The sequence below is a fragment of the Polyergus mexicanus genome, unplaced genomic scaffold (genome assembly GCF_030449975.1).
Source record: "Polyergus mexicanus isolate NDT 795.1 unplaced genomic scaffold, iyPolMexi1.0 SCAF_5, whole genome shotgun sequence".
NCBI lineage: Eukaryota > Metazoa > Arthropoda > Insecta > Hymenoptera > Formicidae > Polyergus > Polyergus mexicanus.
This window is the reverse complement of record NW_027223325.1, coordinates 8386674-8402891: the sequence shown is the minus strand read 5'-3', so window position 1 is coordinate 8402891 and position 16218 is coordinate 8386674. Positions and strand designations below refer to the sequence as shown.

Genomic DNA, 16218 nt, shown 5'->3' with positions numbered 1-16218 from the left:
AAACATGTAATCAAGAGAAATTTATTCTAGGATACGAAAGATGAAATATCTCCGCTGCAATTTAGACCTGACATCGATAAAATAAAGTACTAATACAATGTATATTATAATACAAAAAATACAATTTATAATATTCTACTTAGTATTTATTTATTAAGTACTCATTATATAGGGTGTTCGGAAAATATCTACATATATACTTATTTCAAATATTAAGAAAAAAACATTATCAAACATTATTAGCAAATTATCCTTTCTTCATCAGAGGCATATATCACCAGGAGAGTCGCAGAAAATTTTCGATAACAAGATTACAAGAGTCAAGACTTATTTTTTTTTCTTGCATGCTCATTGACATCACTTCCAACATCTTTTGTGAAAAAAAAAAAAAAAAAACTAATTTGTTAATAATGTTTAATAAATGTTTTTTTTTTTCAATATTTGAAATGGGTGTATAGTTACTTTCCGAACACCCTGTAGTATCTGTACTACTTCACACATAGCGCCAGATGCTCTTTTAAATATCTCCAACAAAACCTTTTCCTTTCTTCTTTAATATTTTCGAAAGAAGCTTTGACTTTTTGGACAATGCTTGTCCCGCTCCGTTCAGATCAACGTATTTCTTCAGCTTCTCTATACTTCATTTACTGTACACCTTCGCGGCTCGGCTTAACTTGCGCAACTGCGAATCGAGCGCGAGTCACGTGCCGGGTCGAGTCTCGCGACAGCGAAGTCCGCCTCAGGCACGTCAAAATATCGTCACGTTCGGTGCGTCGACCCTGCCTGCGTCGACGCGCGAAGAAGCGGGACCAGAGACAGGTTTGCCAGGACTTTTCGTTGCATCGCTCGCGACGCTTCAGCACAGAAATCGCGATTTCCCCTTCCTCCTAGTAGAGAGACACCACGATAGGTAGGTAGGTAGGTAGGTAGGTAGGTAAGGTAAGGTATGTGTGTACATGAGCGCGCCGGAAGAACCGTTACTCAACCTTAAGGTTTAAGGTCCGTTCTCCAAGTAATCCGCGTCCGTGCCAGTCTATTCGGACCGGACACCGGCGGATTTCCGCGTTCCTACCCTCAATTTTTCCATCCTTTGATCTCGAATGAAGCGATAAAGGCATCTTTTATTATCCAATATGATTGTATCTTCATTACAGACAAATACAAAATTTACTTCGTGTACTTCGTATACTTCATATACTTCACATACTTAATATACTTCATATATTTCTATACTTCATATACTTCAGATATTCTTCAGATATCTATTTTTATTCTATTTTTCGTTTATTTCTTTTCTGATAATCTTCTTAATTCTTTGATATTTTCATTTCTTCTTTAATCAGTGTTATGTATCGTGCACATTATTCGATTAATATGATAAGTTTCGTGGATGGATTTGAGATGAAAGGCAATCTATTGTTTAGAGAAGAAACGTTCTTCAAAGGCGCTCGTTCCCTAATGAAGGCCTCTTAACGCGATGTGTTCGCAGAGTCCAGGATATTCGCAGCCTAATATAACTCACGTTTATTCGCTTGATATAACGAAGCGTCGGATATATACACACATTGTGCTCGCTCTTTCCATCTTCGTGTGAAAGCGCCATTCCGGCTCCGCGAGACACAGAAAGACGAGACTCGTTCACACGGGGGGTCACAGCTAGCCCCAAGGGAGCAGTCATTGACATTGGTGGAAGAGCGAGGAGGACGAGAGAAAGGAAAGAAAGAGAGACGAAGAAGGACGACAGTATTTCCATCAAGAAACGTGACTAATATGGCGTGTATCTATGTGTCTTTCGCGGTGTCTTTACCTATGCCGTCTTCTCTCAATTTCTTCGTCGTCGCGAAGGTAAATAGCCCTGCTACCCGTCTCATCTCAGACGAGGAGAGATACACGAGGGAAAATTAATTCTACCGGCTAACGTCAAGTCAAGAGAATTTCCACTGAAAAATTTCCCTCTCCAAACGCGTGGCTCTTTTTTTCCCTCCTCCGTACAAGAAATCTAATGCGGGATGATTGAAGAGAGGACGATTAAGCCTGTTTATTGATCGACGCCAATCATGACGTTGCGAAACAATTTTAAATATAATTTTAATTTTTCTCTCTCGCCGTTATTTATTCGCGGGTCTACGATCGAGCTCGTGGGCAGCTTAAATGAGAGAGTTTATTATCAAGCTTGAGACCCTCGGATCGCTTTCGTATATTAAGTGGAGCCGCGAAATAGCGATTTTCGATATTAAACAATTGAACGCCCACAAGAGAGCACGAGATGTGTGGTAAGCGAACAGCTGAAATTGCACACACAACCTGGTAATATTAGCTGCAATATTAGCAAATTACACGGCGGAGTGGCATCATAAACGAAGAGATGCAAGAATGTGTCTAATTACACGCTCGTTCCGCCACGAAGAAACGCTTAAGCGGAAGATTATCCGCTGTTGAAACTCCGTGAAATGCTTGAGGGAGCAAATTTATATATATATATATATATATATATATATATATATATATACATAGCTCTTTTTTTTACATTTATCTCTCTAATCTCATAATTTATTGACATAATAATTTATCGATAATCTTATATTGATAGACAGTTCTTCGATATCTGTGTCATCGAAAAGATCATCAAGTTTTCATTGAAAAATAGTTTCAACAATTTCAACAACTTCGAAGTATAAGTTCTGTCTTCTAAATGATTAAATAAATACGCTTTTCGAAGATTTCCTCTCCGCGCGCGTTCTCAAGATTATTTGTAAATGATTCGATGATTTCGCGAATACGCAACGATCTCGATTTGAACAGTCATTCGTGCAACAGGTGTACGACATGCGGATTCGATCTTTTCACACCTCCTGATGGCAAGTACCTGAATATAAATCACATTTATAAACAATTGCTATTTAATTTTGAATATCCAAGAAATGTCAACAAACCGTTTCGAATGAAATAAAAACAAATTTTTTTGTGCACATCTTATTAAAAAATGTTTGATTCTGTATGAAAAAAAAAAAGGAAAATGATAATTTGCATTTTTCTATCAGATAAATATAAACATTGCCACTATTAATGCTACTTTTGACACTACACATATACTAGTCCTACTTTTAGCGTGAGAAATTAAGATGGTAACTTGGTAGCAGATAACGATTCGTATTTACCGAAGCAAGTAACGGAAGGGAATAAATACATTCATAATCTGTTTGGCGAATAGAATAGAGCGAATAAGATACTTTGCTTACTAGACGACAAAGCAATTCCGGATAACGTCGAAACAGGTTTCGCGAGAATGTCTTATTCCCGATGAAAATTTGACGACGATATTTGACAGTCGCTGTCAAGTGATTGCCTGTTCATCAGATTTTACTGCCACGGATAACAAGTAGAAAGTGTAACGCAAATAACGCTGATAAAGCGCTTATGTTGCAAGATATATGAGTAAATAAAAGTCGAATTCGTAATCGATTCAGTGAATTTCAAAAAAGAAATATTGGTCACAGATTTTTACAATGTCAACCTTTTTTTGACAAAATTACAGTATTTAATTTTTTTCGATCATCATTTTTTTTCCTAGCTAAGAAATGATTTCAGAAGATGAAATCGTACCAATCTCTTAAAAATAAAACACATTTTGGAATTTCTTTTAATATCTTTAAAATTCTTATGGAAGAAAAAGAGAGGCTATTGACACTTTCCGTAAAAATCTATAAAAAGAAGAAAATTAATTTACTAAAGTTTTATAACAATAATTAATGCAAGATTATGAATTTTCTCAAGCTTGAAACATTTTCTTCTTCGCGAATTGGAGCGAAATGCTGAAGAACGAAGCGTCCTATATATATGTATATCATATCGCGTGTACAATATATGATTCCCGAGAAATACAATGCATAACGCATTTACCGGTAATAACGCTAACAATAGCGTACAAAACGATTCATATATGCTAATTGGTGATGGCTAAATTAATAGAACAGACGGTTTTCCAATAAAATATCTTTCGTGCGAGTGCAAGGTTAGAACGCTTCGTTTATATATGTCAAAAGAACAGACTATATAATTGAAAAAATATCAGCGTACAAGAAAACATTCCCAAACTAACATGACCTTTATCTACACGACAATAAATATAGAAAATATGACATAAATAAAAATAGCAAAAATAATTAAGCAATAATAGTGATAAATCACAGAAGAGGAAAAGATAATAAATTGAAATATCACGCATATTGCATTTAACAATGTTGCATTCCTTTGAAAAAGAAGGAAGATAAAACAAAGAGAAGAATCTTTTTATCAAACAGTTAAATAATTCGTTCTCAAATACCATAATATTCGTAATACCGTAATTGAAATAAATCTATCGCGCTAATAAATATCTCGGAATTCGGTTTCTTCCCGTTTATCCGTTATAAAACTTCTTCTCGCCCCGTCATTTTCTTCTCGTCTTATTCACAAGTTAAAAATTCTCGTCTTAACTACCTGCCATTCATCTGCAATACGAAACGCACGATCAGATGTCCAAATCTGACACGACTGTTACTCGCAACGAGCACCTTCAAGAACGTCGAACATTTCGACCGCCTATGCTCAAACTTAAAAATATATGTCTAAAAGACGTATGTAAAGACAAAAGGCCTAATTTTCTTGACAATTTTTAGACACATCTCTCGCAAGTCCTTCCAAAATATAATTTAATCTTAAATAAATAAGAACACATCCCTAAATTAATTTGAAGATTAATTTTTAGATATTTATAACAGAAAAATATATAGGTGAAGCTTAATTTGTATTACTATATATATAGCGTTTACCAATTTTTTTTTTACCTCATTGCAAAATGAACGAGAAACTTTATGGTTTTATCGTAATTTTCCTTAAGAGAATATCAAACCGGTTATGTGAACCAGACGATAGTTAAAACTGCAGCACATGTATGTATCTAGAGGATCTAATTTTTCTGACGATTCTTAAATGTCTTCCAACTTTCTCTTCTCAGACTTTTGGAATATTGAAAAATTTTACAATATTTTGAAGATGCGCGCGCGTTATTTGATAAATATTCTACAACAAACAACGGGCTAATCTAACTGTATTTTTTCTCATGAATTCTCTTCTACCTTAAAAGACCGACATATGGGTATCGAAGACTAAAAGATGAATATAATCTTCACTGTAACGATAACCTTTATCACTACCCTTGACACCGCTCATTATATTTCATTGATTCTCGGGGAAAGGCTCTTCATCGAGCAAAGTTTACGCACCTGTCGAGATAAATCTTAGGGAAGAGAAAGAAAGAAAGAAAGAAAGAAAGAAGGGAAGAAATAGAGATTACCTCTGGTCCTCGTCAGCGGTGGCTCCCCGCTGCACAATGCGGACCACGTCCGTCGTCGACATCCTCGGCACTCGCGTTGCCACCACGTTATACCGAGGATCACCGATCGCGCATACTGTCCATTTTCTCAAACTTATCGCGAGGGAAAGCGATCGGTCGACGAATTTTCCTCAGGGAACGAATTCGCGAATCCGACAGTCCGGAGTATCTCTTTCACTCGACTCTCGACGCACGTGTGTTCGCCAGACCAGGCCGGGTTTAAGCGCCTGATGTCCAGTCTGGCTGGCGCCCGTCAAGGCTACCACCGATACCCAAGACAGACAGAGAGAGAGAGAGAGAGAGAGAAAGAGACAGGCAGTGAGCGAAAGAGCAATTCCTAAGGTCCTCGTCCGCAAGGACAGTACATCCGCGTCAACCTGATGCCACCTCAGGATGACGGGGCAGGTGCAGGAGGTGGGAAAGGAAGAAGAGGCGGAGGCAAAAACCACGAGGAGACACCACACACGACGGTGAACACCACCTCACTGACCGAGGTCCCCGGACGAGTGTCGCGCCGCACTGCTCGTCGCTCTTACCTGTGCACGCGCACGCACGAACAGATAACTTTTTTTTTCACCTGCCTGAGCTGCGCGTATACGTGTGTATGCGAACGCCTGCTTGTATTCCTGCACACGCGCGAACGCACGCGGATTCTTGACTCGTGAGAGCGCGCGCGCGCGCGTGTCAAGCGTAAACTGATGCGGTGTGTTCTTTGCATTCTGTCCATTTATGTGAAAGGTGCGTTGTGCGGGTGAGCGTGAATGCTTGCCATATTCTTTTCCTACTACCTGCCTGCGTAAACGCATACACGAGGCTCGATTCTTGACTCGCTCGCGTATAGAACTGGCGCAGCGTGTTTCGGAGCCTTTGCGTGCGCCTTGTCCCTGTCTCTGTCTCTCTATCTGTCTATCCAACATTTTTCTAATATTTTGGCTTATCAGATTTCACCCAACTTACGGGGAGGTTTTTTTTTTAATTGAAAATTCTGTATACATTCATAAGACACACACACACACATATATATAAATGGAATCAGAGATGAAAACTGAAAAGGAGTGTTTTATTTTAATTTAATATTATTTAAAATCCCTTGGATATCTCGAGTTGTCCAGTCTCGTCAGACATGACTTTGAAAAACAGGAACGTGTGATACGATATTTATACGCGTAACTGCTACGGGTTCTTTTCCTTTATTTGCAGACGATAATGCGATACTTGATCGTGTGTGTTTATGTGCGCACTGGTACGCCATGTTCTCTTCCTTCTCTGTTTGAATACATATACACGTACACATAGATAAACGTATACAGAATTCTTGATTGCGTATGCATTTGTGTGGCGTCGTTTTACCTGTTCCATAGGTGCGTGCATAGGTATCGAGGAGAGGTCACGTATGTGTGTGTGTGTGTGTGCACCGTGTAATGTGAGGGATCAGTGATGTATGACGGGATTGGACATCCCGAGAAATCCGAGGAATTTTAATTTATTTTAAGACGATATTAAAGGAAACATAAAAAATATATTTCTTCACTCTTCATTGCTCTGATTTTATCTAATATCATCTCTGCATCTGAATATCGCTTAAAAAATTTTTAATTAAAAACAAAAAAAAAAAGATTCTCGTAAACTCACGTATCTCCGATCAATTAGATCTAATAAGACGTTTTATTAGCTAAAATGCTACGAAAATTTTCTCGTTAATAGATTTCTTCCGCAAATTTATTAGAATCTCACGTGATTGCTCATTTTTCATCAACATCGAGAATCGAAACGAATTCGCATCGTCACAAATTCATTATTTGTTACAAATTTATAAAATATAATATAATATAAATATTTATAAAATATAATATTATATATTAATAATATTAATAATATTATTTATTAATAATATTATTGATTGCATAAGTTCGTGCCCGATTTAAATATAAACTTCAATAGATTATATTTTAGAGATAACACTTTTATTAATCAATTATATAGTCTCCATTCTTTTCTACAATGGTTTTTCAACGATCTATAAGGTTGTCGATTCCATTTTTGAAGAAAGAACTTGGTTTTTCTTGAAAAAAGTTTGTAAGGTGGTTTTCGACAGCTTCCTCGAAATTGAGATTCTTGCCATTTAAACTATTCTGCAAAGACTGGAACAGATAAAAATCTGAAGACGCAATATCTGGAGAATATGGCGGGTACTGCAGAATTTCCCATTCCAACTCCTGCAGTTTTCCTGCAGCTTATTCCTTTCAGTCAGGAGATGCGCCACCCACGTATCAAGCTTGGAAATGTATCCAAGCTTTTTTAAATGACGAAAAGCGGTTGAATTATCGATGTTCAGCCTCTCAGCAATATCCTCAGTTGTAATCCTTGGGTTTCTTTCCACTAAGGCATGCACAATGGCATCATCAATGCCAGAAGGCCGTCCAGAGCGGGGTTGATCCTCCATGTTGAAATCACCATTTCGAAATCTGCCAAACCACTTTTTGACTGTTCGGAGAGCAGGAGCGCGGTCGAAATAAACGCTTTGAATATTTTTTTGTGCAATCCCAACACTCACGCCTTTCCGAAATTCATATAGCATTACATGCCGCAAATGCACCTTTCGTTCTCCATTTTTAATGATTTCTCTTATGCACAAATGGACTTATCTGAACAATGTCTGACGCTAAATTGACATAAGACAATGTCATCTATTCGGTGTAAGCAACAATTACCACACGAAAACAATAGAACTCCGCCATGCAGCAACTTAATGCCATCTATGAAAATCGGGCACGAACTTATGCAATCATCCAATATAATATGATATAAATTTATAAAATATAATATTTGTATCTCGACTTCAATACAAACCGTCACCCGGAGTAATTCGGTATATCGATCCTGATGACGTATAAGCGACGATGATCGCGACCGGTGCGGCACGTGTGACGTCAATGCATTTTGCTTTTTTTTCTTCTTACGAAACGCCTCGAGGCGGATATCGGAATGATTTGAATAACTGCCGGAGGGAAAGAGAGCGCGAGCAAGTGCAGGAAATAATATCTAACTGCGTGTTACTATCGAGCTTGCAGCTAGCGTTATTGCGGCGACTTCCTTCGCCGTGATTCGCATAAAAAACATATATATATATATATATATATATATATATATATATATATATATATACCGCCCCATAATCATCCGGATTAATATCTTATATCTTTATTTAGCCACGTGTCCGAGACCGCGAGTTCAATTTATTTTCTGTTTGACACGTATAGTCCTATTGTATTCCGTATTACATATACGTTTACTGATCATTCGTTAAAAAGGATGTTGCGAAATAATTTTTTTTTTCCATAACTTGTTTCGCATTAAATGACAAATTAAATATACGATAAATATACACAGCGTTAAAGGTGAAGCGAAACTGATAAATTATATGTCCTAATAATTTAAATTATTTTGTCACCATCATCCGTTGTTCGAATCTTTTTATCTTAATTATTTTCAAAATCGTTTTCACGTCCGTGGGACATTTATTGTCGCGCGTTGTATCTGACAGACACGTGCATCGATCGTGTTCTATATACTTTCGGTTTCTTCGTATTCATCTCGTTTCGATCTCGCGCGGATACACGGGGAATTGCAGCTGGTTCTGCGATTTCTCTCCCCCACTTGAGATCTGCGCGGAAATGCATCTTACGATCTACCTAGAAGATCGGCAACGAAAATTCGAAAGGAAGGCGCCGCTACCCGTTGCGTTCTACCTGCAATCGCGTGCAACTATCGCAAATGCATCGCATGAGACACAATGTACGGTGAGTAGCTTGGGTGCGTATTGACGCACGCAACAATCGACATATGTATATAAAGTACCTAAGTATATCATAAGCATGGAAATAAATATTCCTCTCTCTCTCTCTCTCTCTCTCTCTTTATACAATGAAACATATATCTTTTTAAATACTGATTATCTATTCTCTCTCTATAAAATCTTCTGATCAAATGTATCAATATACAAAAGTTGACAGAGAAGGAAAATATAAATGCGTACTCTTTTCGCGCGTTCACTAAAAAAAAAAAAAAAAAAAAAAAAAAAAAAAAAAAAAATTAAAGTTTAAAAATATTTTTATTGGATTATACACGAGTAAATATGAGTTCGTAGGATTGCTTTCTAAATTCTATCCACGCATCGTCTGTGAATTGTTAAGCAATCACGTGAAGTGCATTCAATCGTAAGCGAGTGCAGAGACCCCGGTTTCAGATTTGTTATATGTACTTTTTTTTTTTCTTTTAACGATGCTATTATTCCGACGAGCATATTTACAATTTTAATGCACTCACTATGTTATTAGCTAATATTAAAAAAAAAAAACAGATTTGAATAATTTATATATTATATACGAAGTATCTCTCTCTCTCTCTCTCTCCCACCAAAAGTGGCCACTTCCTTTTATCTTTTTGCTGGGGCACCCTGTATACATACACACACACACACACATATATATATATATATATATACATGTATATATAATTTAAATATATTTTTTGGATATTTTTTGAATATTAATTAATGAGACATGATGAATGCATTAAAATGTTTTCACGGTTATTATCGTCACAATTCATAATTGCTGTTAATTCTTTTCCTTTCCTAATTTTTGATATTTTTATATCTCTGAAAAAATTTAATAGTAATTTGATATACAAATATAAGAGAAACGAAAAAAAAAAATATATATATACACACACAATATATAAATTATTCGTACAAAATAATAATTATACATACATACATAAATATATTGTATATATATATATATATATATATATATATATATATATATATATATATATATATATATGTATAAAGAGGATTGACAGCAATTATGAATTGTGACGATAACAACGATGAGAGCATCTACAATTTTCTTCAATGGCAAGATACAATAATCACGCCGGCTACAAAACGACTAACACGTATGATTGCGTTCTTTACTACACTGTAAAGCATAGTTCGTTACCAAAATATTACATATTTACAAACAGTAAGTCGGCACACAACCGCGAAGGTCAGGGGATCGGCTCTTATAATAATAAACATGGCTGTCCTTCTTCTCTTCCAGTCAATATAAAGAAATGTGTGTGTACGTGATTGAATATATGTTTACATCATCGCGATTTGACGAAAATTGTATAAATTGTTATAAAATGATTAATTACAAATTATAGGAGCTCTCGTTTGTTTTCATTTAAATTTTATATATGTTCTAATTTCTAAATATTAAAATATTAATTTCTGAATATTAGAATTATATTATTTTGCATTCTCGAAATATCACGAAGAGAGAGAAATTCATTTTTCTCTCTTTCCTTGATGTTTTTTTTCTTTTTTTTTTTTTTATATCATCCATTCTGATATTCTCAAAATTCATTTTCAAAATACTCACGTGATCCTCAACAAGTCCAATCTTCGAATATCTTTCACCCTCTGGAAATCTTCGAGCAATCCTTCTATGCGTGCTTCTGCTTTCTGTCGTTCCATCGAGCTCATGCTGCATTGTAGGGACGTTTTTTTAATAGACGAAATCACTTGAGTCGCGATCTTTTTGTCGAAAATCAGCAGTATCCGTGCAAGGGCTGTCGCGCGTCACGTACGGCGTTATACTGACTCGGAATGTTGACATGATTGTTATCGGCGCGCTTCCCGAAGCGGTAAATAAGCGAACGTGCGCGCGCAATACATTCCATTTAAATCTTATATCCACATCTTATTAATCTTTTATATAAATATATATTTAAATATATAAAAGACATAATATAATTCGAAAAGAAAAATTTCAGAATATAATATAATGTATTCTTTTGTATAGACGCTATATTAGACGTTATATTTATATAGGCTTCTTAATCAATTTGGATTTTATTTCTTTTTCTGAGAAAGTAGTTATACGAGTATTTCTTTTAAATATCAATTCCAATTTCTTGATAAATCAAGAAATCTATAGGCGAGAGATAATGTGGGAAATTTAGAATACCCTGTATGTATATTCCTTGTAGAGATTTCGATGTGAGAAACGAGAAAGCGCGATCGTATATATTTTGTTTTTATTGCAGAGTGTATTTAAATGGATATCTTATATCGTTACTGCAATCACGATTCAATGGAAGATTTTTTAATGCAGTTGAATAGGATATACATATTACGTATCGAAGTCACGTGCAATAAACAGTCTTTTAAAAACAATTTATACGTATATATTCACATTTCACAGTTGATTCCAAAGCTCGAACAAACTATTTTCATTCTCGATGAAGCTCCGCAATCGTACATTGTTCGTATAATATTGAAGTGTTCGCGAAATAATAAATGAGTTATCACAATATCGTATCTCTTTTGAATAGCGGAGCTTAAATTCAAACGGCATCACGATGATTTGAGATCTTATTCAATGCAGAATCGGATCCCTTGTAATAATGCGAAAAGGATCGTTTCTATCTCTAGTAGTATGAAGAAAAGAATAGTATAAAGATTTTCTTAGTTATGAATTTAGATGATACTTTGGAAATCCCAAAATATAAATTGTTGAGTCTTAGATTCAATCAGTTTCTGTTACAACAAATATTGAAACTTTTATGCAATCTTTCGCAACAATTTCAATCTTAAATATTAATTCGCACGATCTTGTCGTTTATCGCATCCGAAGCATGGTATCATTAAAATTCCCAGATTCTAAATTCATCGCGATAATACACACTTTCTTTACGATGGACGATCGTACGTTTAATAGTAAAAGCACGAGATACACGTAGATTAAAAAATTGACATTTGTCACGGGATATTGCAAATGTACAATGCTTCGGAGAAATTTTTCTTTTCTTTCTTTCCCTCCTTTTTTTTATACATATGTATTTAATTTAATCGTCAATGCCGCAAAATTACGGAATTAGCGAGATAAACTCCTTAATTGTTAATTCTGCGAGGAGACGCGAGACTTTGATGCAAGATGGATCGAGCCGTGCATTTTGAAAGCGATGTAAACGGAAAAAAAAGTTTGAATTAACTTAAGAATAAATTTAAATTATATGCAGAATTTTATTTGTTTTAGCAAAATTATTTAACGTGCAACTTACACTGTTTTCAAAACAAACGGCGCGATTTTACACTATAAGACTGCGACACACACGAAACTTGTTTTTCACTCGCATATGTACGGTGTTTTATAAAGAAACGTGTTCCCTATTCATCCAATAGGTTGTGTTCCTTCTCTATATATCTTTTCTTTCTCGCAAAAATATGTATCTACTTTTAACATCAGTTTCACTCGTAACACCAACATTTAAAACCTCTCTGGCTGCAAATCACGATTATCTAAGCAAAAAAGTTGAATGCAATTAATTTCACCAAACTCATTCAAAATTTGATAAGAAGCTTCAGCACTAATACTCTTATACCAGTGATACAAAAAGATGCATTTTTGTCAAAGATATAATAAATTGTTCTTCTAAATAGATTAATGAAACTGATCATTAATGCGAGAATCTTTTAGAAACTCGAATCTCGGCACTGAGTTAATAATGGACGCCATCATCGAAAAACTCTTGTCTTACACTAAACTAAATGGTCTGGAGCCAAGAAGGGCCAAAGAGTCCAATATCTTTCTTTCTTTCAGTTCCAAGTTAAAGTGATCCAGCATGTTGATCGATCGCTGGATTAATGTCGAGTTGTGCTGGATCGCTTAACCTATCTACATTAACGCACTGCGAGAAAATCTCTAACAGATAAAGTATCGCGTCGACTAAAAACCAGTATCCGCACATCGAAAGTGGAGAAAGGAGTGCGATTGCGATTATCGTGATTCCGCCTTCGTCTTCGGCGGCCTAAAGGCCTTCAACTTCTTCGCTTTTTTCTGTTTTGTGGCACTACTGGTGCCGGATTGGAACGCCTTCCAACTATCGACACGTGATTGTCTAGATTCTTCAAAGTTTCGTTGCCATTCGCGCTCTAACGCCGCTTGAGCTTCTGCTGATAATTCCTCTTCGCGTTTTCTCTTGCGCTGTTCTGCGTCTCTCGTGGCTAATTCCCGTCTGAAAAAAAAAAGAAAAAAAATGGCTATTTTAAATTCATGTACCTTTTTATAAAGTATACAGTGGCATAGTATTTAATTTAATTTATCTAAAAAAACATGCAATTAATTTATGGTAGCTTAATATTATAATCAAAAGTATTCAATATTTTTTACTATATTTTTTTTTCTATTTAATAAAAATTGTAAATTAACCTTCTTCGCTCCATATCGGCAAACAACTTCATCGTCATAACCCAGACTGCATGCCTGTAACCCTTTTCGGTTTCTTCTTCCAAAAGCGTCGGAGTCGAATTTTCTGATTTTCCTTCTTTTTTCAGCTTTTTCTTCTTTTCTGCAATCTTTAAAATTCGGTATTATACAACAGTTAAAAATAACAAAGCATATATTATGATATCAGTCTCATTATAGAAGCTGAAATTTTAATGAATAATTAGATTCTTACCATGTGATCAGTCCGAGCTTTTGCTTCTTCAATGACGTCCATACATTTCGATCTGGTTTCCTCATTTTCCAAAGTTTTCCACGCCTTATTAACAACTGCAATTAACAAGATATTTTGTTATATATTTATTACATTACAATACATATCCTTTATTATTACACTTACTTTCAAATGCCTGCTGCGCTCTCTCTGCGTCATCCTGATTTTTGTCTGGATGCACCAAAATTGACATCTACAATAAAAATCATGACATTAAATTGTACTATTTATTTTTTATTAATGAAAAAAGAACAGATAGATACTTACACGACGGTATTTCTTTTTGATTTCATCTATCGTTGTGCTTGGATCAATCTGTAAGACTTCAAATGGATTCAAATTAAAGTAGGATGATCCAGGTCGCAATAATCTATCAATTTGTTGTTTAGGTGTCAGCACAGAGTCTCTTTTCTCGATTTCTTTAACCTATAGAAAGACAAAACAAAATGTTTTTATGATTAGAATAAACGTAGAATTTTAATTGAATTCTATATAATTAATAAAAAACAAGAAAGATTATAACAATAATAATAATACTGTTACTGTAATCAAATGTTACTAAAAATTTTGGAACAATGCAATGTAACAAATTTTTCAGTAGATATAATTTATAGTATATATTTGTGTCAATCCCTTTTGTTTTGACAATATTTAATATGGAATATATGTTATATCAAGGAATACAATTTTCATACTACAATAAAAAAAAGTAAAGAAAATACAATTACGAATGTTTGCAGGTAGTTTTTACATGTATCAGCACAGTATCATATTTATCTCTCACATAGGGATAATACAAAAAAATGCAATTGCGAGCCAAATAGCTATAATATATTACAGAAGACTGATCAAATTTATATTGAACTATAACGATAGTCAATAATAAGTTTCGTAAAATGCGATATGTAGTGATAGAGAGAGAATACGCTGCGTATACTTAAAAAAATAAAAAAAAATAAAAAAAAAAACATTGATAAATTTCAACCCAAACATATACATTGTTATTTATATAGGTTAGGAGCATCGAACACCAATGTTTTATAACAACGATATCGTTTGCAATATTCAATATAATTGGGTGTACGCTAATTTAAAAGATAGTTAAAATACAAATTGATTGCAAGAGAACCTATTGTCATTTCATCACTGGTATAAAGCGACATTTGTCGGAGTCGTTGCTCCGAATTTATTTACTACCGTAATCGCAAAGAGACAGGTATCGTTTTGCCGGTAACGCTGTATATAAAGAGACACCAGGATCAATCGGAACTCGCATACCTCCGTGTAAAATTCGTTGAATTCATCCTCCTTCTTGGCGGGATTTTCACTAGATAAACTCGAGTCGGTGGCGGCCATCTTACTTGTTCGATGCCCGAGAGTCGACGGTGCTGCCGACTGGTGGACAGATCGCGACTTTATCGGCACAGCTGACAAGGTATCTTACGAATACCTATCTTATCAGCGCTCGAGAAATATTTTGAAACGCCCAATTGTCCTTGGTTGATAAACTTATGATTCTAATTAATTCATTCTTTAATTATAAGTCTGTAATTATAAATATATTAAAAGGACAAGTAACAGATAAATAAAAAAAGTATGAATAAAAGAGATTCGATGTTACAACAAATCAAAAGTTTGAAAAGTTTAAAAATTCCAATAAATGTTTCACTGTTTAAGAATATTCCAGAGAAAAAAATATAATCTAACTCAGAAAAACACAGAATAATAATTTTGATTGACAAAAATGAGCGCACGAGAAGAAGAAAGAATAAATTATTATTATTATTTTTTTCTTTTTTTTTTTTTTTTTTTTTTTCTTTAATGTTTCTTCAAGGATATATTATATAAAGATAATGCGATTTTTTAACGACGTCGGCGTTCAATGTAAAATTTCGTAATATTTTATTAACAAAGCTTAACAGCCAATAAACGAGTAATGCCTCTTTCGCGATAACAAATAAGACACATGGAACGAAATCAGATTATTATTGCGGCATACACTTTCGTCAAACTGATTGGTTGACTAGGATCTAAGATAGTCGGTATAACTATAACCTATAACATACAATACACAGCTACTCACTATATATCCCTTCGCCGGGGAAACTCACAGATGCGATTAATAAGAGGGGCGAGGGGGGAGGGGGGGGGGTGGAGAAAATCGGTGGAATTACGCATATTGTAACGTACTATGACATCTAGCACTTGTTAAGTCTCGCGCCGATCTAATCTAGCGTTGCTTCTAAATCTAATCGTTTACTATCAAACCACTTGTGTGCTCGGACACATAA

The 16218-nt window shown here is 35.0% G+C and overlaps 2 protein-coding genes across 3 annotated transcripts in view; both read right to left on the bottom strand.

Annotated features, from left to right (window-relative positions):
- Positions 1–11101, bottom strand: part of LOC138933649 (uncharacterized) — a 57993-nt gene extending 46892 nt beyond the window's left edge. The window contains exon 1 of one of the 2 annotated variants that reach the window (XM_070296563.1): positions 10807–11101. In XM_070296563.1, the coding sequence (XP_070152664.1) occupies positions 10807–10910 (104 nt within the window). In that variant the 5' untranslated portion in view covers positions 10911–11101. Of the gene's footprint in view, positions 1–5335; positions 6202–10806 lie in introns of those variants that run through there. The other variant, XM_070296564.1, reaches the window with a different exon arrangement.
- A 1699-nt stretch (positions 11102–12800) lies between these two features.
- Positions 12801–15300, bottom strand: LOC138933653 (dnaJ homolog subfamily C member 8). Its single transcript, XM_070296568.1, has 6 exons — positions 15206–15300; positions 14195–14353; positions 14054–14120; positions 13889–13983; positions 13639–13784; positions 12801–13444 (listed from the first exon to the last, which is right to left on the bottom strand). Exons 1-6 carry the CDS (start codon positions 15281–15283, stop codon positions 13207–13209), a joined length of 783 nt encoding a protein of 260 aa, XP_070152669.1. The 5' UTR covers positions 15284–15300; the 3' UTR covers positions 12801–13206.
- Positions 15301–16218: the final 918 nt, after the last annotated feature.